The 24,594-nt window shown below is 43.3% G+C and overlaps 1 protein-coding gene across 2 annotated transcripts; it reads left to right on the plus strand.

Moving 5' to 3' along the window:
* The first annotated feature begins 13,121 nt into the window (after positions 1-13,121).
* GJB1 (gap junction protein beta 1) lies at positions 13,122-24,094 on the plus strand. 2 transcript variants are annotated; one of them, XM_049767335.1, is made up of 2 exons: positions 13,122-13,168; positions 23,115-24,094. In XM_049767335.1, exon 2 carries the CDS (start codon positions 23,131-23,133, stop codon positions 23,980-23,982), a length of 852 nt encoding a protein of 283 aa, XP_049623292.1. In that variant the 5' UTR covers positions 13,122-13,168; positions 23,115-23,130; the 3' UTR covers positions 23,983-24,094. The 2 variants fall into 2 exon arrangements, with proteins under 2 accessions (XP_049623292.1, XP_049623291.1); XM_049767334.1 differs by lacking the exon at positions 13,122-13,168 and adding an exon at positions 22,680-22,787.
* The last annotated feature ends 500 nt before the right edge of the window (positions 24,095-24,594 follow it).

Here is a 24,594-nt window from a genome sequence, read left to right on the forward strand (position 1 = left end):
TTGGTGTAAAGGAAAAATTTCCCTAAGTTTCCTGACTGCCCTGATCACCTACCCCCTTTCACAATTCTGGGAACTTGACCCAGTTACAGTTTAACTGCTTTTCTCTTCTGACATGGTTTTAAACCTGGTCATGTTAACACTGTAAGCTTGCACCTAAACCTTGCAAAAATGTGATTGAGCAAATGCCAGATGTCATGTACTTCCTAAAGCAAATCAATCTACTGTAACTTTCTATTGTCTGAAATACTATATACAGATTGTTACCTCCTGACTCAAGGCTGGCAGTTTCTGGCCCCTGCATATGCTTGTAAAAAAAACAAACCCTCTGCTTTTGCATGAGACTGTGGTCTTGGTGTCTTTGAATGGCGCATCGTTCTCCTGGACTTAACATTGGTAATATTTATCCGCAGCAAATAATCAACAGACAGGAGGGGAAAGGGATAAAAAGGTTGGGCGCAGAGAGTCCTTTGTCAGCCTACTACCAGCTCCAAAAAGCATCTGGAGCCAGCCAGTAAGCTCTGCCAAAAGACCCCCGAGCACCTCGCCCCCAAACTATTTATTCGGCTCTAAACAGCCCTCACCTGGAAGGTCAAGGTGGGACAAAGAATAATCTTATGGAAATGTTTTTATATACAACAGTATGGAGGATTCTCAGTAAACTACAAATCGATCTGCCATATTACCCAGCAATCCCTCTTTTGGGTGTCTATTCCCAGGACAGAAAAACGTTGATCCGAAAGGATGCATGCACACCACTATTTATTGCAGCACTTGGTACAATAACTAAAAGTTGAAATCAACCTAGAAGTCCAACAACAGACAGGTGGATCATGAAGATGTAGTACATATATACAATGGAATACGAGATAGCTGAAAAGAATAATGCAATCATTCTATTTGCTGAGACATGGATGAATTTGGAAGATACTATGTCAAGTGAAGTAGGTCAGAAGAAGGCTAAATACAGAATGCTGTCACTTATGTGTAGTATTTAGAATAATTGGTGATGGGGGTATTATTTTCTTTTTGGTTTTTGGGTCACACCCAGCAGTGCTCAGGGGTTACTCCTGGCTCCACGCTCAGAAAACGCTCCTGGCAGGCACGGGGGACCATATGGGATACCGGGATTTGAACCAATGACCTTCTGCATGAAAGGCAAATGCCTTACCTCCATGCTATCTCTCCAGCCCCATGGGGGTATTATTTTTATGACTGAAAATCTACTACAATCATGTCTGTAATCATGGTGCTTAAATATATTATTAAAAAATTGAATAACTGCATGAAGAAATGCAATGGTCAAACACTCTTGGCCCCAGAGTATAGCTAGGAGAAGGAAATAAATTGAGTGGAAGAGGAGAAACACAAATATGAAAGAATGGGAAACAGGGGCCATAGGTCTCAAGTTCATTGGTGGTGTTAAAAAGGACAGAACTAAATATCCAGCCAAAGTCAACAACAATAAAATCATAAGACCCAAACTTAAACAATCAAAACTTAAAATGGCGAGATGCAAAACCTATATGTATCCAAAACTTGATCTGTTAGTTTCTTTACCTTACGTATATTATATTTATCTATCTTTCTGTACTCAGCTTATCTCTTGCCCTACCCACCTCTTTTCATTAATATATACCTAAGCTAACTTCTATCTGTTTATATGTGGGCAAGAGCGCACAGAGATAGGAATCCTCCTTGAGACCCAAACCTAAATTATAAACAACCCATACTTATAGCCTATATAGCCCCTCCCATATACTATCCCCTCTTACCCCTTCAGAAATACAATTATCCCTTTACCCCTCAATCCCACCCCCAATTTCTCACCTTATTAAAACTCTTCACCCTCAGTTCTTAATCCATTAGGCATCAAGACCAACCTCCTATCCCAATGAACCAGTACCCAGCATCCAAGTGAAGAGATATTCTCTCAAACCCACACCTCGTTCCCGGCAAGAAAATACAACCAACATCCCTACTGACTCATGTTGTGTGGCCCTCCTTATCACCTCTCCCCAACATGAACCGTGGCTTGATACTGGACTTAGGTCCAAAAGTATCCCCAGTGCAAGAACTCTAACCAAGACCCCCCTGCAGCATATCTTTTCTAAATCTCAAGAAGCCTGGGGTGTGTGATAAAAAGGCGCACTGGAGCCCACACCCCACAAGAAAATAAAAGACAGTGGGGAAGCCTATACTTTCATCATAAGTATAAGACCTATATAACACTACCTCTTAATCTATTTTTCCCCAAATTTAAGGTAATCGCCTCCATCACTTTGTTCCTTTAATTACTTTTTTACTTAATTTTTTAAAAAATCTTTTTTTCTTTATATATATGTGAGCATATATATTTTTATTTTTGTCCTGTGTCTGTTTTCTTCTCTTTTTACCCACAAATGCACCAACAATTTAATGTAGCAACACTTCTTCCTGAAAAGGCATACTAAAAAAGGGGAAATCTCTTATCTACTAGGGATAAGAACTCTTACTTTTTTACAACACAGGGGCATCTCCCACCTTGAACACATGTCATGTGGACCCAACTTAGACCCCAGAGAATTAGACACTGACCATCAAGCCTTGACTCCTGAATCCCAGACATAGAAACGACAGTTCTCCACAACAGCTTCAGGAATCAAATTCCCTCCAGGGCACCCTTAATACTGCTCTGACACCAACATGTGCCAGCTCTAAAATGATATCCTGACAACAAGGAAATGGGAACAGTTGGATCTAAGAGTAGGTTGTCCTACTTCACCAGCCAACAATAAGGCAAAATCAGAAGACTTGTCACCCTTTGATCTGTGCAAAAGCCAAGATCACTATCTACAGATGACTGGTTGTTACAACCATGACTGGACAGTACGCATCCTGGGACCAACAACAACAACAACAAAAAGCTCTAGCCTAGCTTTTGGTCTATGATCTGTTCAACAAACAAGACCTCTAATTCCATAGATCTGAGTGAGACAATCGCAACTGAACAGGTCTTCTAGAAACATAACCGAAGACTCTATCCCAGACTCCATCCTAGGAGCAGCGCAATGACCATGACCACCAACTACAGAAGATGGATTAAAACGACACGGAAGGAACAGAACTCCTAGAACCACAAAGAAAGTCTTCATAATAAGCTCCATTTCTTGACCTGTGCAGCTACTTAGATCTCTAGATACAGAGGTCTGATTTTATCACCCATGACGAAGCAGAAGTCATACATACACCACAAAAGCACTGAGGGGAGAGTAAATAAACAGACAAGGAATCTGTTAATACAGTCAATCCCATGACAGTATACTTCAAGGGTGGAGAAACCCTGTATATCCTAGGCCAAGGGAATTCCCTCTCTAATGCCGCCAATATTTACTATGCCTATGCAGGGGGAAAAAGGCACAAAATGGTCTTTTTATCTATTTATTTATTTATTTTAATTTTATTTTTATTATTTTTGACTTCTTTGTTTTGGTGTAGATATTGAAGTTGATGTCTCCAATTTTATTTTATGTTATTTATTTATTTATTTTTGGTTTTTTGGGCCACACCCGGTGGTGCTCAGGGGTTACTCCTGGCTGTCTGCTCAGAAATAGCTCCTGGCAAGCACGGGGGACCATATGGGACACCGGGATTCGTACTAACCACCTTAGATCCTGGATCGGCTGCTTGCAAGGCAAACGTCGTTGAGAGCCTCTAGAAGGACTTTGCCCATTTTCGGCTTATTTGATTTTTATCCCACTTTTTTGCTTTGCTTTTCTTCAAACAAAACCACATAACTTGAACTATCTAGTTCCGCTCTCAAATAGAGGGGGAAATAAGGGAGGTTACCAGGACCAAACAGACATATGATCATTAAGTAGTAAGCTAGACACAGAGGGGACCACTTATTCTGGCAGCTCGGTGGGGGGGGTGAGGGTGGGGGATATGGGATGCAGGAGGGGAATGAGGGTGGAGGGAGGACAAACTTGGTGATGGGAATTCCCCTGATTTAATGTTAATATGTACCTAAAATACTATTGTGAAAGATATGTAAGCCAATATGGTCAAAATAAAAATTATATATAATAAAAAAACTTAAAATGGGCCTGTTGGGGCCAGAGAGATAGCATGGAGGTAAGGCGTTTGCCTTTCATGCAGAAGGTCATCGGTTCAAATCCCGGCATCCATATGGTCCCCCGAGCCTGCCAGGAGCAATTTCTGAGCATGAAGCCAGGAATAACCCCTGAGCACTGCCGGGTGTGACCCAAAAACCACACCAAAAAATGGGCCTGTTATGCTGGCAGGTTGGGGGCAGTGGTGGTGGCATGGAATGCACTCTGGGAACACTGATGAAGGCTAGTCAACACTGGTGGTGGGATTCCCCCTGAAACATTCTATGTCTGAAACTCAACTATGAAGATCTCTGTAAATCATAATGGTTTCAATAAAATATTTTAAAAACCACTATAAGGAACAAAATCTTTTTAAAATTCAAGGCAGATGGTTAAACTATTTACGAAATAAATTTACTATGTTGCAATTACAGTTTCTGCCTCTCCATTTTCTTTCTTCGACTCTTTTTTGGAGGTGCCCTCTCAAGTAGTGCTTGTGAAGCCCAAGGCACATTACCAGTGATCTCTGCCAAGCAAGCTAGAGTGAAATGTTACTGCTTGGGGCCAATAGAGCTGCAGCCCACAAAAGTTACATTTGATGCTGCTTGGGGACCTCCAGAGCTACATCCGTTGTTGCTAGGTCTGGAACATGGAGAGCCAGAGGTCATATTTGGATCTTTGTACATTCAATGTATGACTCCTGAGTGATCTCCCTAGCCCTCTGCACTCATTTTCTTTTCTTTTCTTTGGTAGAAAATGGGTGGGTTACACCCAATGGAGCTCAGGATTTACTACTGGATAAGTATTCAGAGATCATTCCTGGCAGGGCTTGTATATCATATGGGATGCCAGGATTGAACTTGGGTTGACTGCATGCAAGGTAAGTGCCTTAGCTACTATACTATTATCTAGCTTCCTTTCCATTTTGTTATTTTCCCTTCCATACCCTCTTTTCCCTTTCCTCTGTTTACCTTTTTCTCTTTCCCTATGTATCTCTGTTTCTTTCATTCTTGCTTGCTCTCAGTCTGTAGAACACCATCAAAAAGAAGATATATCTGGGGGCCAGAGAGACAGCACAGTGGTAAGGTGTTTGTCTTGCACGCTGCAGACTCAGGACAGATGGTGATTCGATTCCCAGCATCCCATATGGTCCCCCGAGCCTGCCAGGAGCAATTTCTGAGTGCACATCCAGGAGTAACAACTGAGCACTGCCGGGTGTGACCCACCCACCCCCACAAAAAAAAGATGTATTCACGTAGCAACAAGTAGATGACAGATCAATTCTTTTTGTTTGTCTGTTTGTTGTTTTTGTTTGAGGGCCACACCTGGTGGCGCTCAGGGGTTACTCCTGGCTCTACTCAAAAATTGCTCCTGGCAAGCACAGCGGACCTTACGAGATGTCAGGATGCCAGGATTCGAACCACCATCAGTCCTGGGCTTGCAAGACTAATGCCCTATTGCTGTGCTATCTCTCCGGTCCGTTTCTTTTCTTTTCTTTTCTTTTTTTTCTTTTCTTTTCTTTTCTTTTCTTTTCTTTTTTCTCCCTCTACCCTTTTCTTAATTCATTTGTTTGGACCATGCTTGACCATACTTAGGGGCTCTGTGCTTGGGAGTTGTTCTTGGCAGTTATTGGTATATCAAGCAGTGCAGGGAATAGATGTGAGCTTCCTGCATGCAAATAATATGCTCCTGTCTGAGATCAATTCTAACAATAATATTTTTATAAAGCTATAAACTACTGTTGCTTAAAACTACAAGCACCCTAAAGAAACCTTGCCAGAAGTCCAAGGAACAATGAGTATATGCTAATATTGACATGCAGTTTCCATTCTAGAAGTTCTGCTATAGGAGCTCTCTTTTCCGGTCAAACAGGTCTGCCCACCCTTAGCACATCTACAGTGTTTTGTCACCTGAAATGCTTATTCTCTTCATCGCCTTTATGATTCAAGTTCAACTGTTCCTTTCCATTAAACCTCCTCTTTTCTCCTTCATACAAATGGTTCTAAGCACCTTGTACCTGAAACAGCATTTGAAACATGCTACCTGTATCTTTATTTGGGGGGGGGTTGACTGATTTAGAATTTTCCCCTTATATTGACTTTCTTTTGTTTACCTTGTTATTAAATTTATGGAGTCTAACTTAACGTCTCTATCTGCATATAGGATTCATCAAAGAACTCGGAGAGATTACAGTGGGTAGGATGCTTACCTTCCATGCTGCTGACCTGGGTTCATTATTCAGAACCCAGGGTTCAGTTCCCTGAGCGCAGCCAGCAGTGACCCCTGAGTTCAGGCCAGGAATATGACCTGAGCACTGCCAGGTGTGGCCCCAAAACCAAAACAAACAAAAAAGTATTTGCACAGTTTTAAAACAGAAAAGAAAGCAACTCAGGGCCTGATCAATAATACAGCGGTAAGGCATTTGCCTTGCACACGGCCAACAAAAGATAGACCCCTGCTTGATTCCCGACATCCCATATTGTCCCCCATGCCTGCCAGGAGAGACTTCTGAGCACAGAGCCCAGAGTAACCCCTGAGTGCTGCCAGGTGTGACCCAAAAACAAACAAACAAATAAAACAAACAAACAAACAAACAAATAAATAAATAAATAAAACAACCCAATCAAGAAATGAGGGCCAGAGAGACTTACAGAAAGAATGATTCTTGGGCCAGAGAAATAGCACAGCAGTAGGGCATTTGCCTTGCACACAGCTGACCCTAATTCCCAGCATCCCATATGGTCCTCAGAGCTTGCCAGGAGTGATTTCTGGGCTCAGAGCCAGGAGTGACCCCTGAGGGCTATCAGATGTGGCCCTGAAACAAACAAACAAAAGAAAGTATGGTTCTTGCTTTGCACTTGGTCAACAGGGTTTGATTCCCAGCACCACATATGGTGCCCTGATCCCTTTCAGGAGTCATCACTGTGCACATAATCAGGAGTAAGCTCTATACACTGCTGGGTGTGGCACAAAAATAAACAAAAGAATAAAGAAAAATAAATGACCCGGTAAATCGGAACAGACACTTTAAAAATATATAGAAGGACTGAAGAGATATTACAACAGGTACTGGTCAATACAGGTTCAATTCCATGTGATTCACCAGGCCCTGCCAGGGCCAATTCATGAGTCAAGAGCCAGGAATAAGTCCTGAACAAATGGAAGAAAGGAAAGGAAGGAAGGAAGGAAGGAAGGAAGGAAGGAAGGAAGGAAGGAAGGAAGGAAGGAAGGAAGGAAGGAAGGAAGGAAGGAAGGAAGGAAGGAAGGAAGGAAGGAAGGAAGGAAGGAAGGAAGGAAGGAAGGAAGGAAGGAAGGAAGGAAGGAAGGAAGGAAGGAAGGAAGGAAGGAAGGAAGGAAGGAAGGAAGGAAGGAAGGAAGGAAGGAAGGAAGGAAGGAAGGAAGGAAGGAAGGAAGGAAGGAAGGAAGGAAGGAAGGAAGGAAGGAAGGAAGAAAGGAGGAAGGAAGGAAGGAAGGAAGGAAGGAAGGAAGGAAGGGAGGGAGGGAGGAAGGAAGGAAGGAAGGAAGGAAGGAAGGAAGGAAGGAAGGAAGGAAGGAAGGAAGGAAGGAAGGAAGAAGGGAGGGAGGGAGGGAGGGAGGGAGGGAAGGAGGGAGGAAGGAAGGAAGGAAGGAAGGAAGGAAGGAAGGAAGGAAGGAGGAAGGAAGGAAGGAAGGAAGGAAGGAAGGAAGAAGGGAGGGAGGGAGGGAGGGAGGGAAGGAGGGAGGAAGGAAGGAAGGAAGGAAGGAAGGAAGGAAGGAGGAAGGAAGGAAGGAGAAGAAAGAAAGAAAGAGAAGAGAAGAAAGAAAGAAAGAAAGAAAAAGAAAGAAAGAAAGAAAGAAAGAAAGAAAAGAAAGAAAGAAAGAAAGAAAGAAAGAAAGAAAGAAAGAAAGAAAGAAAGAAAGAAAGAAAGAAAGAAAGAAAGAAGGAGGGAGGGAGGGAGGGAGGGAGGGAGGGAGGGAGGGAGGGAGGGAGGGAGGGAGGGAGGGAGGGAGGGAGGGAGGGAGGAAGGAAGGAAGGAAGGAAGGAAGAAGGAAGGAAGGAAGGAAGGAAGGAAGGAGAGGAAGGAAGGAAGGAAGGAAGGAAGGAAGGAAGAAAGAAAGAAAGAAAGAAAGAAAGAAAAGAAAGAAAGAAAGAAAAGAAAGAAGAAGAAGAAAGAAAGAAAGAAAGAAAGAAAGAAAGAAAGAAAGAAAGAAAGAAAGAAAGAAGGGAGAGAAAGAAAAGAAAGAAAGAAAGAAGAAAGAAAGAAAGAAAGAAAGAAAGAAAGAAAGAAAGAAAGAAAGAAAGAAAGAAAGAAAGAAAGAAAGAAAGAAAGAAAGAAAGAAAGAAAGAAAGAAAGAAAGAAAGAAAGAAAGAAAGAAAGAAAGAAAGAAAGAAAGAAAGAAAGAAAGAAAGAAAGAAGAAAGAAAAAGACAGGCTAAGAAGATGAAGGAAAACAAATAGATGTCCCTCAGAGGCATGGAAAACTGATCAGCATCATCGGCATCAATTATTAGGAAACTTCAAATTAGAACCACAATGAGATATTTCTTCACACTTTTAGGGTGTCATATCTCAAAAAGAACTGGTAACAAATGTAGTGAAGATTTGGTAACATAGAAACTTCTGCACTATCAGTAGGGATGTAAATTGGTGTAGCCTCAACGGAAAATGATAGAGAAATGCTTTTAAAAATAGAACTGGTTGGGTGGTTGAGGATCCAAGTGATGGCACAGTGGGTAGGATGTTTATCTTGTACTTGGCTTACCCAGGTTTGAGGCCCAGCATCCCATATGGTCCTCCAGGCACCGCCAGGAATGACCCCTGAGCACAGAGCCAGGAGTAGCCCCCAAGTACAGCCAGATGTGGCTCTAAAGCAAGCAAACAAGAACTGGTTGGAACCAGAGCAGTAGTTAAGGAGCTTGCCTTGCAAGCAGTCGACCGACTTTCAATCCCTGGAATATGGTCCCCTGAGTACTGCCAGAAGTCCAGAAGTAAGCCCCGGCTTACTCCTTACACCACTGGCCACCAAAATAATAAAATAAAAAGAGAGTTGGGTGTGACTCAGACATAAAGCACTTGCCTTACATGTGTCAGGTTCTGGGATTTTTTTTTCCAACACCATCAAATAAAATTAGATGTAAATAAATAAATTAAATTAAAATAGGGTGGACAAGAATATCACTCAAATAATAGAGCATATATTTTGCATATGGAAAGCCCTGAATTCAATCACCAATCCTACATGTCTCGCCCTCCCCCCACCAATGCTGTGTACAGCACTGGTGGTACCTGCAACAATAAAAATAAAGGGAACAGAAAGATAGTGCAAAGGGCTAGTGCAGTGAGGCAGGTGATAGCTAGCACATGTCTAGCACGTACAAGGCCCTAAGTTCAATCCTCAGAACTGTACAAACAAAAATGTAAAATGTAAATAGACTGAGTCCATGCAAAGTATGCAATAGACCTGGGTTTGAGCCCTAACCTGAGCACTGCTGCGTATGACCCAAATCATTGTCCAGATGTAGTCCATGAGCAATGTTAAATGTGGCCCCAAAACCAAAAATTAAAAAATGTAAATTCTATATTATTCATCAATATAACTCCTGTGCATTTACCTAGATATAAAAATATTAATTAAAATGATATTTGCATCCCTATGTTCATGCAGCCTTGATATAGGTACTCAGATTCATCATCCACTATCAAATAAAGATAAGGAGAACAAATTCTGAATCCAGAATTCCTAGAGTCAAATATAGCAGTGCTCAGGATTTACTCCTGGCCCTGCACTCAGGAATCACTTCTAGTGGGCTTGGGATGCCAGAGATTTTAATCCAGGTCAACCAAGTGCAAAGCAAGAACCATACACACTGGACTTTCTCTCTGGCCCCTATCATTTAAACTTTGTGCTTCTTAATTCCTGTGTAATAGAGATATTAATAATGTTACCTCCTAAAGTTATTTTAAGAATCAACCAAGATAAAAAAGAAAAAAGAAAATAAATAAAAGAAAAGAATTCACAAAGCACTTTGAACATTCTCTGTCATGCATCTAGAAGTCAAGAAGTGCTACTCCTGGGTTAGGGCAAAGGTGTGAAGGCCTACAGGGCATGCTTTGCATATGAGGAGGCCTGGATGTGATCCCAAGACTGCATAATCCCTTGAGCACTGCCAAGAGTAACTCTTAAGGATCAAACCAAGAATAAATAGCCCCTGAGCACTTCCAGGTATAATCCAAAAACAAAAATAAGAAAATGAAAGAAATGTCGGTCCTTTCTATCATTTCCAAACTGTACTCCAAAAGAAATTGTCAAATAAGTATGGTGACTAAAAGAAAAAAAAGAAAAGAGAGAGAAAGAAAAACTTGTCTGCCATAGAGGCAGGCTAGTGATGGAGGTGGAGGGAAGAGAGGGTAACTGGGGAAACTGGTGGTGGGAAATGAACACTGGTGAAGGGATGACTGAAACACAACTAATAACAACTTTTTAACTGTATCTCACAGTAGTTTAATAAAAAATGTTTAATTATCAAGTACCCAAAAGCAGTGTTTATCCTATCTTTATGATAGTTTGGTCTTACACCAAGTTTACCAGATGCTTACTAAAGGAATTCCTTACATGACTTGAAATATTCTTCATAAACTGGTTGTGAATAAATCCACATGCTACAATCCTACGAGGAAGAAGGATCTGGATCAATAATCATCAAGGGAAATAATTCAAACTAGGCTGAAGGTGTAGTCTGGAAATGGCGGGGGCAGGAAGAAAGGGAGAGTTTAAGGGAGGGAGGGAGAGAGAGAGCAAGAGAAAGTGAAAAAGAAAGAGAAAGAGAGCACTACCTGCCAGACTGTCATTTTTATTGAGTACGGAGACCACTGCCAGGTGGGGTAGTAAGGATAGAAGGCCTATCCCAATCATGCCCAAGTTTGCTTGAGACATGTAAAACAATCTCTGTTTGGGGGTAAAACCAAGTTAAAAACAGATACAAAGAAGCCAGAAATTTTGTTTTGGGTAAAACAAGATGTAATCTAATAGCTGAGGAGATGACTCGATTGGCTGGAGGACGTTTTGTATGCAGAAGCTCAAGGTCCAATCTCCAACACTGTATAGTCCACAGACTACCATGAGTGAGCCTCAAGCACTGAGCCAGGAGTAGCTCCCAAACATGGAAGTGTATGGCTCAAAATAACCAAAGTTAATGGTCCTCTTTCTCTGAGTTCTTTAATGACTGATGGTGTCAGGAGGCTGGAGAGATAGCAGTAAGGCATTTGCCTTGCATGTGGCTGACCTGGGACAGACCTGGGTTCAATTCCTGGCATCCCATATGGTCCCTTGAGCCTGCCAGAATTGATTTCAGAGCACAAAGCCAGGAGTAACTCTTGAGCGCCACCGAGTGTGGCCCAAAAACAAACAAAAAAGACTGATGGGGTCTTCCATAGCCACCCAATAATGTTCCACCACCTTCTTTGGTGTCCCAAATATGCTCTGCTTACTTCTATCTCTGTGCCTTTATTTGAGCTGCTCTTCCTCTCTGGAATGCTAATCCTACTCTTGTCCTTTTTAAATCCTGTCCATTCTTTACTTAGCCACTTAAGGCTCACCTCCTCTTGGCAGCCTTCCTGATTCCTTCTGTTGATTCTTACCTTCCCTTCCTTTCAACAGTTAAAGTCAAAGCCATATAACTGAATTCTATTTTTCATGGTGACTTATTCAGTCTCGAGTTTTTCTCCACCTACAATAGAAAAATTTCTTAAGGACAATGGTATGAGGGCTGGAGAGATAGACAATGCACTGAGTAAGGTGCTTGCCTTGCACAAGGCAGACCTGGGTTCAATTCTACATATCCCATCTTGATGAACCCCAGGAATAATCCCTGAACATAGAGTTAGATATAACCCCTGAGCATAACCACAGGTGGCCCCAAAACAAAAAAATAATGATCAATTGGTATGTGTACATTCCCTACCCCTGCTACATCCCACACAATGGGTGTCCAGTGGAAACTTATGGAGTGGGGTAATCATACACCCAGGTTTGACCAAGAGAAGCCCAGGCTTGAGTTCTCTTTCTGGCAGTGAGCTCATACTTGAAATGGAAGAGTAGGTCAGAGACCGGTTTCTGCTGAGTTAACTTATTTCTGTGCTGTCACTTAGGCTATATAGTTAGCAGGATCTTCAGATAAGCCCTCCTTCAACTAGCCTGATTGTGCAGTTCATAGTTGACCTTTTCTGTTTACCTTCACTTGGTGGTTCAACTGCCACAGCCTCCAGCATAGACAGCAATTTTGAGATTTTAGGCTTCTGGATTGGACTGGAAATACTTTGGTTCACTCCTCTTCATTCAGAACCTGGGCAGCACACACAGGGCCAAAAGGCATCCCTAATACTGAGAGATGGATACAGATAACTACCATCCACCATCTCCACTTTAGGTGCCAAAAATATGCCTCATGGCTTTTTCCTCCCACTGTCATATTATTAATTTTTGCTTTGTTTTGTTTTGGTTTGGTTTTTGGGTCACACCCGGCAGTGCTCAGGGGTTACTCCTGGCTCTGCACTCAGAAATCACTCCTGGCAGGCTCGGGGGACCATATGGGATGCCGAGATTCTAACCACCGTCTGTCCTGGATCAGCTGCTTGCAAGGCAAATGTCCTACTGCTGTGCTATCTCTCTGGCCCGTGTCATATTATTTGGAAGACAAAACTATAAGGGATGGAAAGAATGGCACCAGGACAGAAGCTTGCCCACTCATCAGAACTATCTCTGTGTATTGGGTGCTAATCACAAGTCTGTGTAAATTTTCCATTTGAGTTAAACATGGGCACATGGATGGCAATAGGATGCTTCTCTCCCTCTGTGCAAGGGCTGTGTAATCTGTCTATAAATTCGTTGGGAGCACTAGGGATCAAGTTTAGGCAGTGATTTTGTGCGAGAAGAGGTAGGGCTGGTTAATATTTGTCTGGCTCCTCCTGGGCTGAGGGCCATATCTGGATCTGGACATGGGATCTTTGTCCCTCCCCTGGGCTGGGCTGACAGTAACTAGTGGCCTGGTGCAGACACGCCTGTAGACGTTCACTGGCAAAGGACAGCAGGAGCAACAGCCAGGTGAGGAGGCAGGGGTCTGAGGGTGGTGGGCCACAAGGACTGGTGAGGGCCAGGGTGATAGAAATGGGAGCTGGGGAGGGGCCTAACTGTTGCCCTGTCTTGGTCTTAGCTTTCATGCACTTCAGATTCTTTCTGTGCATCGATCTGGCCTGGGGTGAGGCACCTGCTTCCAGGTGTTAGCTTTCCTTCGGTTTTTTTTTTCCTGCAGTTTCCAACTCTGCTCTTTTGTTCAGATTTTGAACTTCTTCTCTTATTCTTTTTCTTTTTTTGGAGGGGGCTACCCGGCAGCTACTCCTTGCTCTGTGCTCAGAAATCACTCCTGGCAGCCGGGGGGGAACCATATGGGATGCCACTAATTGAATTCAGGTTGGCTGCATGCACGGCAAATGCCCTACCCACTATGCTCCTGCCCTCTCTTCTCTCATTCTTAATCCCTCCACTTCCTGTCTTTGCAAGGAGTCCTTTCAGTTCCCCAGGGGCAATTCTTATGAAGACTTGAGGAGCCTTTAGGGCTTAAGGTAGTGAAGTTTTTCTCTTTAAGACATTCCTATTACACAGAGTTAGGATTCAATGGGACCCTTAGCCAGGTGTTCTTTTTTTCTTCCCCGATTAGAATGTAAACCAGGAATGTGACCAACATATGTGAGGTGAGAAGAATGAACCTAGTGTGTCCAACAGGGTCACATAAGCCACCATGGGGACAAAATCGGGAGCAAGCATTTTCTTTGTCTCAGGGAAGCAAAGAGACTCAAGCTGTGTTCAGAGAAAGTTATCCTTTTGGAAATAAAAAGGAAGGATGGTTCTCCAGAGCTGGTTAAAATTGTGCCAGCTGTTAGGAAGAGCTGAGGAAGAATGCAGAGAGTTATAAAATGTGAAAAAGAGATGAAACAATAACAAGACAGGATGGAGTGGAGACAAGAAGAGATGAAAATGGAGCAGAACAAGAAGAAAGGAATCAAGTTTGGTAAGGGATTGGCGTGGCACGAGTCCTCTGAGCTCCCATCCTGGCTTAGCAGCTGTGTGCTCAGTTACAGCACCTCTGAGCCTACATCTGTGAATTTCAGACAATAAACAGGGTGGTGTTGAGAAGGAGTATTTGTAAACATCCTACTCCTGGCACATAGTAAACATTTCCTACATGGTGGGTGTATGATAAACTCAACTGGAAAGCAAGAGGAAGTCAAATAGTTAGACAGTCAAATAAAGAAGTAACGGGGTTTATTCCAAATAGTGAGTAAGGGAACTGGTAGTAATAGTAATTCTGTGAAAAAGGACATGACCAAGCAAGAGGAGAAAATGGGAATGAGCTAGACTAGCCCTTCCCCAAACCTGGCTAGTGAGGACATATGGCAGAGAGCAGAGGATAAGATCCAAGGGTGAGGGGGGCCGGGCGGTGGCGCTGGAGGTAAGGTGCCTGCCTTGCCTGCGCTAGCCTAGGACGGACCGCGGTTAGATCCCCCGGCGTCCCATATGGTCCCCCAAGAAGCCAGGAGCAACTTCTGAGCACATAGCCAGGAGTAACCCCTGAGCATCACAGGGTGTGGCCCAAAAACCAAAAAAAAAAAAGATCCAAGGGTGAAATGATGTGTGGCCCCACAGGGCAGAGGCAGAGTAGAGATAAAAGGAAAAGGTTTAACCTTAATCACTCTAAACTGATTATGGCCATCTAAAATTCAGAAATAGCACTCAAAGGAAGCTCCTCCACTCTTTTTCTTTCTTGGTTAGAACCTGCCTGGGGGAATGAGAGTGGAATTTGAAACTGAATGTAACTTCCCCCAGCCTAAGTGATCCATCTTCTCCAAATTCAAAACAAGGAATTTCTGTAGTTGGAAGGAAGGACAGGGATAGAGGTGGGGTGGGATTCAGAACAATAGAGCTTGACTTGGTGAATATGTGTGTACACCTACGCAGGAGCATGTACATGTGTGCACGCATGTACCTCCACATGCAAGCACATGTGGGAAGGATAATACATTTCGCTTTATTGTAGAGCTGGGGTGGAATACAGAGCCTCAAACATGAAAGGCAAATGCTCTGCTACTAAGTGACATTCCCAGCCCAGGAGCGTACTTTTTAGGGTTATTTGTGCCACATAGGACTGTGCTCAGGCATTACTCTTAGTTTTGTGTTCAGGGATCATTGCTGGTGGTCCTAGGGGGATGATACAAGGTGATAGGGATTGAACATGGGCTGGCCACATGCAAGGGGAGCACCTAACCCACTGTACTATTTTTCTGGCCCAAGGAATATACATTTTAAATTGTGGTTCTGGTCTCAGAAAATAAAATCCTTAAAGAAAAGCTAATCAAAGTCGGCAATGTCCAAAATCTTTGGGGTAAGAGGAAAATTAATTTGAAGCTTACTTAGATCTAACAGTAGAGGCTCAGTTGTCACTTAAGCAAATTTTTAGACTTTACTGAGTCTCATATTTGTTACCTGAAAAATTGCATGTTATGTAAGGACTCAGCGCAATCTACTGAATTTGACTTGTGCTTGCTTGAATATTTAGGAAAACCTGAATCTGAGGATAAGTTCAAAGTCTAATGGGGCCAGAGAAGTCTTGCCTAATTTTAAAAAGACAGTACAACATTCCTAAGTCAACACAGTTTATCAATACTTGGCCTTTAACCCAAAGTCACAAAAACATTTGGATTTCAAAATCAAGTCACTTCCTGTTTTCAAAAATTAAACCCTTTAAGCATTAGTGTTGACCTTGGGATTATCTACTTCCAAGGTGGAAAGCAAATTCAAAGCCCAGTACCCACCCAGAGTCCTTACAAAAAGCCACACAAGTGCCCACCCAGAAGGGATGGATAGTTACAAGTACCTAGAAAATCAGGCATAGCTAAACTGCCAGAGAGAAGTAAAAAAGAATACTCCTTAAGTGTGTTTTGGAAACTGTGGAAGCAGTGCCAGAAAGGGAAGGGAAGAAAAACAAAACAAATCAAAAGGTAACAGAAGGTAGAGGTGGGAGAGAGCTTGGATTCAGGAACTGAGTAGTTTAAAAGACTAGAGTGTATGTGCGCATAAGGGAGGTTTGGGTCCCATCCCTGGTACCTTATGGTCCTCCAACCCTGAGTGTGACCCAAACCCAGAAAAAAATGTTGTTGGTTGATCGGATCAGGGAGAAGGGAATGCAAAGAAAGAATAGAAATAAAAGTTACAAATCTCCCTGCGCCCAAAAACATTGATCTGCACAGTGGTAGGGCATTTGTTTGCCTTGCACATGGCTGATCCAGGACGGACCTCAGTTAGATCACTGTTGTTCCATATGGTCTCCCAAGCCAGGAGCGATTTTAGAGCACATAGCCAGGAGTAACCCCTGAGCGTCTCCAGGTGTGGCCCAAAACAAAACAAAACAAAACACAACAAACAAAAAAACTGATAGAAAAAAAATGTACTTTTAACCAAAGTGGTAAAGCATATGGGGAAAAGAACTGGCATCAGCTTAGTCTGGCTTAAATTCCAGTTCAGTCATATACACACTGCATGATCCTTGTTACCCTCATACAGGTCGAATCACCTTTCCTTGCCTCAGTTTCCTGACATGAAAATTAAAAACAGCATCTATGTAGGTGGGGATGTGACTCTGTGGTAAAGCACATACCTTGCATGTGTGGGGCCCCAGGTCTGAGCAGCTGCATTGCAAAAATTAATAATAGTCAAATAAAATAAATATGCCTACAAAGCCAAGGATGTGGTTCTGCAGTAGAATGAATACTCTAACCTACCTTGTGGAGTTGTTCTGAGTGAAATAATGCATGTATAAACACCTGATACTGAACAGGTGCTCTCCTTACCGGTCAGCATTTCAAGGACAGAGAGATCTATCTATCTAAACACTTCATATTCACCATCAAGTTTCTTTGAATCATCTGCCTACATATCTCAATATATACTAATAATATGGAATTCACCTTTTAAATATAGAGAAGGAAGGTTTAATAAGCATAGATAAATAATTATTTACAATTGTTTATGGATATTGCTTATATTATTTATAGATAAACAAACACTTGATTGCATAAACAATTACTATCAGCATCTAATGCTTCAGTAAAATTTATGTTTAGGAATATTTTTAATTATTTAACCCAGTGTTGCTTAGGGCTTATTCCTAGATTTGTGCTCAGGGATCACTTCTGGCAGGGTTCAGGGAATATGTAGTGCCAAGGATCAAAGCCAAATTGGCCATATGCAAGGCAAGTCCTTACTCATTGCACCCTAATGCCCTATAAATATTTTTGTGGTTTATATTTTTTAATTTTTAAAGTTAAATCAGATTGAAATACAGAATTAAAAAGGTTTTGATAGTTGAGTTTTAGTCATACAATGATCCAATACCCATCCCTTCACCAGTATTCATTTTCTGCCACCAATTCCCCTAGTTTCCCTCCTCCTACCCACAACCTAGCAGAAACTCTTCTTTTCTTCCTCCTCTTCCTCATCCTCGTCTTCATCTTCTTTTGTCCTCCTCTCTCTCTCTCTCTCTCTCTCTCTCTCTCTCTCTCTCTCTCTCTCTCTCTCTCTCTCCTTTTAGGCTCCATGGTTTGCAATACTGTTACTGAAGGACCATCATGCATATCAGCATGGTCAAAACGATTCCTAACACAACACATAGTCCTCCAAGCATTGTTAGGAGTGATCCTTAAGCATAGAGCCAGGAGTAAGCCCTGACCACAGTCAGGTGTGCATCCACCCTAAAAGGGGGGAAAGAAAAGCAGAGTATAATAATAGAACCAAAAGAAAGTTGATGGGAAATTGTTTTATTTCATAGATTTTTTTAATTAACTACTTTATGTAAACTCTGTGGTTATAAAGTTCATGTTCATGATTGAGTTTCAGTCATATAATGTGCACCACCTTTTACCAGTGCACATTTCCCACTACCAATGTCCCCAGTTTCCCTCCCACCCTACCCCATACATGCCTCTGGGGCAAAAATTTTACTTCTCTCTTTTTCTTTTTCCTTTAGACACTGTAGTTTGCACTCTTGTTAAGGAAGGGGTATCACACATATCACTTTATCTCCTTTCAGCTCCCAGTTCTTGCCCAGAGTGATTAAGTCCAACTATCATAGTGGCACTTTCTCTTCCCTAATTGCACTGCTCCACTATCTGTGGCAACTTTCTACCATGGACTGGTCTTTCTGATATTTATCTTTATTATCTCTGGATATTATTATCACATTATCTTTTATTTTCTTATATCCCCTTAGATCATTCTATGTCTATCCTCCTCTGACTCATCTCACTCAGCATAATACTCTCCATAACCATCCATGCATAAGCAAATTTCATTACTTCATTTTTTCTAATGGCTATGTAGTATTTCATTTATTTCACAGATTTCTTGAAGCTAGTGGAAAAACAATATGTGTTCATTAGTAAGATAGTTTTTTGTCATCATGATTCACCATGCCCTAAAATACTATGGAGATAATAAAATTTCAAGACTGGATTTCAAGACTGGAGATATAGTACAATGGTAAGGGCTTTCACCTTGCAAGTAGCCAAGTTGGGTTCAATCCTCAGGACCCCATACGCGCCCCCAAGCACAGAGCCAGGAGTAAGCACTGAGCACTGCCAATATGGCAATATGGCACAAAAAAGATAAATAAATTTTTTGTAAAGCAAGCTAGTTTTTGTTTTTTTTTTGGGAGGGCCACACTTGGCTTTGCTCAGGGACTACTCCTGGCTCTACGCTCAGAAATTGTTCCTGGTAGACTCGGGGGACCATATGGGATGCCGGGATTTGAACCACCATCCTTCTGCATGCAAGGCAAATGCCCTACCTCCATGCTATCTCTCCGGCACCGCAAGCTAGTTTTTATTGAAACTTATTAAAAGAATTTGAGGGCCCGGAGAGATAGCACAGCGGCGTTTGCCTTGCAAGCAGCCGATCCAGGACCAAAGGTGGTTGGTTCGAATCCCGGTGTCCCATATGGTCCCCCGTGCCTGCCAGGAGCTATTTCTGAGCAGACAGCCAGGAGTAACCCCTGAGCACCGCTGGGTGTGACCCAAAAACAAAAAAAAAATAACAAAAAAAATAAATAAATAAAAATTAAAAAGAATGAAAGAATTTGAGAGAATAGAGAGAAAGAAGTTGTGTTCAAGAGACAACATGGGCTTCTCCCGAGTGGAAATAAGCAAAGAAACATAGAGATAAGCAAGATACATGTTTAAGAGAAAACATGGGCTTGAAGAGCAAGCCAAAAAAGATAGCCTAATATGGAAAGCTATTGGGAATATTATTTATTTTGTGGTGGTAAATCGAATACAGACCTCATGTATGCAAGGCATTGAGTCATAGCCCCAGCCCTAAGACAAAAGCACACAAAATATATGTGTATGCATATAGTCACACATATACATGTGTGTATACACATACATATTTGTGCTCATATAAATACATATGTGTATGTGTATACATATGTGTTTGTATATATATATTTGTTTGTTTTTGTTTGTTTGAGGTACACACCCAGCAATGCTAAGGGGCTACATTCTTGGCTTAGTGCTCAGTGGACCACATGGTACTAAGAATGGAATCCAGGCCTACTGCATGCAAAGTATGTGCTCAGCCCATTGAACCATCTCTCCTTCAACTGAAATACACACACACAGACACACACACACACACAAAGAGAGAGAGAGTTTTTGCTTTGAGTGCTACTCCAAGTAATAAACACAGGTTCTGTGTTCAGGAATAACTTTTGGCAGTCTGGGGGACAATGTGATGCTGGAGAGTCAGACCAAAATCAATGGGATGCAAGACTAGTGTCTCTCTAGTCCTTGAAACATATTAATTAAGAAAAAATTACAAAACGTTTGTTTTGCAATGTGCCTATTTTTATTAAACAAAACAAAAATTTGTGGGCATATATTTAGGACAGGGAAACCATTATCTATAGTTTTATAATGCTGGATACATCTCATTATAGTATCTCAAAATCCATAGACCATACAACACCTAGAGAGCAACTGAAAGAGCAGAGGACAGGATTTACAGAAGCCATTTCAATTTGCTCTCATACTAGCCCCAATCTCAGTCCAAATAGCTCTATGGCTCTAAATTGCTATTCTTTTTTGTTTGTTTGTTTTGTTTTTGTTTGTTATCCTGGCTTACTCCTCATTCTGTGTTCAGAGATCACTCCTTGAAAGATTCAAAGGACCATATGGCGTGCCAGGGATTAAACTTTGGTTGGACAGATGCAAGGCCCTCTAAGTAGTTGTTCCTAATCTTGCTCCTTGTCACCAGATTTTTTTACTTTATTTACTGATTTATTGATTAATTGATTGGTCTTTGGGCCACACCTGGTGGTACTCAGGGGCCACTACTGGCTCTGCACTGAGAAATCGCCTCTGGCAGGCTGAGAGACCATATGGGATGCCAGGAATCGAAAAGAGTTCCTCTGGGGTCGTCTGTGTGCAAGGCAAACGCCTAACACCGTGCTATCTCTCTACCCCGACACAAGACTTTTTGCCTATCTAATAGATGAAGGGGAATTTCTTTCCTGGAGAAACTGATATTCACAGGAAACCAGAAGGTTACAGTGTACCTAGACAATGTGGGCAACTCAACAAGGACAAGTCTATTCTGGCTGAAGACAGACACAACATTGTGCAGGAAAAATTAGGGAAGCAGAGTTGAACAGACCACTTAGTCCTTAGTCTCCCATAGCAACATTTCCATTTCCTGTGATTCTTGTTTCCTTTGACTTCCAACTATGAAATTAGATCTGGCTTGAGAACTTTTACCAGTTGCTTCATTAAATCCTACAATAACACTAGGTGTCAGCCCCATTTAGGAGAAAAGCAAACAAGTTCTGAGTTCAGTAACTAGCCCAAGATAATATTAAGTGAAGAACAAGTATTCAAATCCAAAGCTATATGACTTAACCTGCTTCACTTTCTAACCTTCTGTTTGCCTTTTTTTTTTTTTGGTTTTTGGGTCACACCCGGCGGTGCTCAGGGGTTACTCCTGGCTGTCTGCTCAGAAATAGCTCCTGGCAGGCATGGGGGACCATATGGGACACCTGGATTCGAACCAACCACCTTTGGTCCTGGATCGGCTGCTTGCAAGGCAAACGCCACTGTGCTATCCCTCCGGGCCCTTAACACATGCTTTTTACCTCTGGCTTCTATTCACCATGTACCCACTATCCATAAGTTTCATTTCTTGGAGCTCGAAAAGAGATGTTTAGGTGTCAGGAAGATTACTCAGAGGACTTGAGCACATATTTTGCATGCAGAAGCTTTGAGTTTGATTCCAACTACTTAAGCCCCTGAGCATTGATGGTATAGCCCCCAAATAAAAAACAGGATGTCATATGCTCCATGATACAGAGTTTCAGTGCATCTACAAGTCAACAATTTCCATGTTCTTGTACTTTTGTGGGTAACATTAATCATTGCTTTTGTTCTTATTGTTGTTGCCTGATAATTTTTTTTTTTGGTTTTTGGGCCACATCCGGCGGTGCTCAGGGGTTACTCCTGGCTGTCTACTCAGAATTAGCTCCTGGCAGGCACGGGGGACCATATGGGACACCGGGATTCGAACCAACCACCTTTGGTCCTGGATCGGCTGCTTGCAAGGCAAACGCCGCTGTGCTATCTCTCCGGGCCCTGATAATTTTACTAGTGGTGTTAATAGTCAACCTTTGCTTTTGCTGATCCCATCTGCAAAACACACTATATACTGGGCAAAGAACCTAGACTTCTGCTTCTAGGTATTTTACTTTATCCTCATTAGTACTCTTTTTTTTTTTTTTTTTTTTTTTTTGGTTTTTGGGCCACACCCAGTGATGCTCAGGGGTTACTCCTGGCTATGCGCTCAGAAATCGCTCCTGGTTTGGGGGACCCTATGGGACACCGGGGGACTGAACCTCGGTCAGTCCTAGGTTAGCACGTGCAAGGCAAGAACCCTACCGCCTGTGCCACCGCTCCAACCCCTCTTTAGTACTTTCTATCTGTGTGACTTTGAGTGAGTTGTTTAGTTTACTTGCCTTTCTCATCTGGAAGGATTAGGGAATTAGTCCTTAAAGACTTGCTAAGTGAGTCAAAAAATTGTATGAGAAAATATTTAACACAATTCCTGGCCTGCTAAACATGAGCTCCCTTTTGTGTACTCTCCTTCATCCTTATCCTAGAGGGGGCTTGTAAGCCTAGGAAAAGCAGTTTCTAAGAGGTTTTGGGGGAAGGGCTCAGCCCAGAGCCCCTGCCCTTTAGGGTCCTCTCTTACATGCACCTGTGCTTGTTCCCTCTTTCCCACCCCACCCCCACCATTCTTCTGGTAGGATTATGGGGAGGGTGCGGCGATGGACCGAGCGGGCACAGAACAGGTGGGTGCAGGCTGAGTGTCCAGAGCTGGGACACAAGTGCTCTGTGTGCATGGTGGGCGGAAGTCAGGGCGTTTGATCTGAATTCTAAAGGGCGTTGTTCAGAGCCCCACAAAGGTCCCATTGTGCAAACACTGGGTATAAAGCAGCATATGACTCCACAGCACCGGGCGGCGATGAATTGGGACGCAGGCGCAGATCCAGGGACCACTCCTCCAGCATAGACATGAGACCATAGGGGACCTGTCTGGGGGACCTCAGGGATAGGCACTGCCCAAGGTAACAGGGATTTGTTGGGCTTGCTCTTGTCAAAGTTAAAGAACTGGTATTTGAGGGTGGGGGGCTACTGTAGATAAATCAGACGGGCCTATCAAAGGGGACTGGAGAGAAAGAATGAGGGATGAAAGCAAATTAGGTGAGGCTCTGGAAAACTGAGCCAAGTGCAGGAGTAAGTGGGGAGGAGGAAGAGGAGAGGCAGCCAGGGTTTGGGAATGATAAGGAAAAGTATGACTAATAGGACAGGTGTAAAGAAGGGTATAGGGCAGTGTTGCAGTGCTGATTTTCTGTACCACCTTCCTGACAGGGTTTGTGCATCCTCTTTTGCAGGTGTGAATGAGGCAAGATGAATTGGACAGGTCTTTACACCTTGCTCAGTGGCGTGAACCGGCATTCTACTGCCATTGGTAGAGTATGGCTCTCGGTCATTTTCATCTTTAGAATCATGGTGCTGGTGGTGGCTGCAGAGAGTGTGTGGGGTGATGAGAAGTCCTCATTCATCTGCAACACACTGCAGCCTGGCTGCAACAGTGTCTGCTATGATCACTTTTTCCCCATCTCCCATGTTCGGCTGTGGTCTCTGCAACTCATCCTGGTTTCCACGCCGGCACTCCTTGTGGCCATGCATGTGGCTCACCAGCAGCATATCGAAAAGAAAATGCTTCGACTCGAAGGCCATGCGGACCCCCTTCACCTTGAGGAGGTGAAGAGGCACAAGGTTCACATCTCAGGGACACTGTGGTGGACCTACATCATCAGTGTGGTCTTCAGGCTCCTGTTTGAGGCGATCTTCATGTACGTCTTTTACCTACTCTACCCAGGCTACACCATGGTGCGGCTGGTCAAGTGTGAGGCCTTCCCGTGCCCCAACACAGTGGACTGCTTTGTTTCCAGGCCCACCGAGAAGACCGTCTTCACTGTCTTCATGCTTGCCGCCTCTGGCATCTGCATCATCCTCAACGTGGCTGAGGTAGTGTACCTCATCATCCGGGCCTGTGCCCGCCGGGCTCAGCGCCACTCCAACCCACCTTCCCGCAAGGGCTCTGGCTTTGGTCACCGCCTCTCACCTGAATACAAGCAGAATGAGATCAACAAGCTGCTGAGTGAGCAGGACGGCTCCCTGAAAGACATCCTTCGTCGAAGCCCAGGCTCTGGGGCCGGACTGGCCGAGAAGAGTGACCGTTGCTCAGCCTGTTGATGCCAGTTACCAGGCAACCTCCCTTCCAGCCCCCTCCCCTGCCCTAGACCTGTCCCTCCTGCCAACCCACTACCTGCTGGTGTGTGCAGGCCTCTGCTTGCTAGAGAATCCCCACTCCCTTTCCTCACTGGGCCTTCTTGTGAGGGGATGATAGGGGAGGGGAGGTGGAAGCCACCCACACCAGTATTCAAGGTTCTTGGGATGTGGACAGTTTAGAGTGGGGTCCCTCTTGACCCTGCCTCCCTCAGAGAACAAGATGAGAACTGGCTAGGCTGTTCTGCTAGTCCCTCCAATTTTGAAACTAATCTTAATTCTGTGCCGTCAGATACCCTTTTCTGGAGCCAGATAGTGCAGAGGAATGTGTGCAAGTGGAATGGGAGGAGGGTGCAGCAGACAGACACCTGGATGGAGAATGACGAGTAGCAACTGGACCTAAAGGGGGAATGGTCTTTGCCGTTCTTGGGATAGGAAAGTTAGAGAGAGAAGTAAGCAGATAAGTCAGAGTGGGGGTTAATCAGATTGCCTTTGCCTCTGATCCCCAAGGCCTCTCTCTGCCTAAAATGTTACACATTAAACAGGATTTTACAGTAAACGAAGAGGTGGTTTGTGTGT

This window comes from Suncus etruscus, chromosome X (genome assembly GCF_024139225.1).
Source record: "Suncus etruscus isolate mSunEtr1 chromosome X, mSunEtr1.pri.cur, whole genome shotgun sequence".
NCBI lineage: Eukaryota > Metazoa > Chordata > Mammalia > Eulipotyphla > Soricidae > Suncus > Suncus etruscus.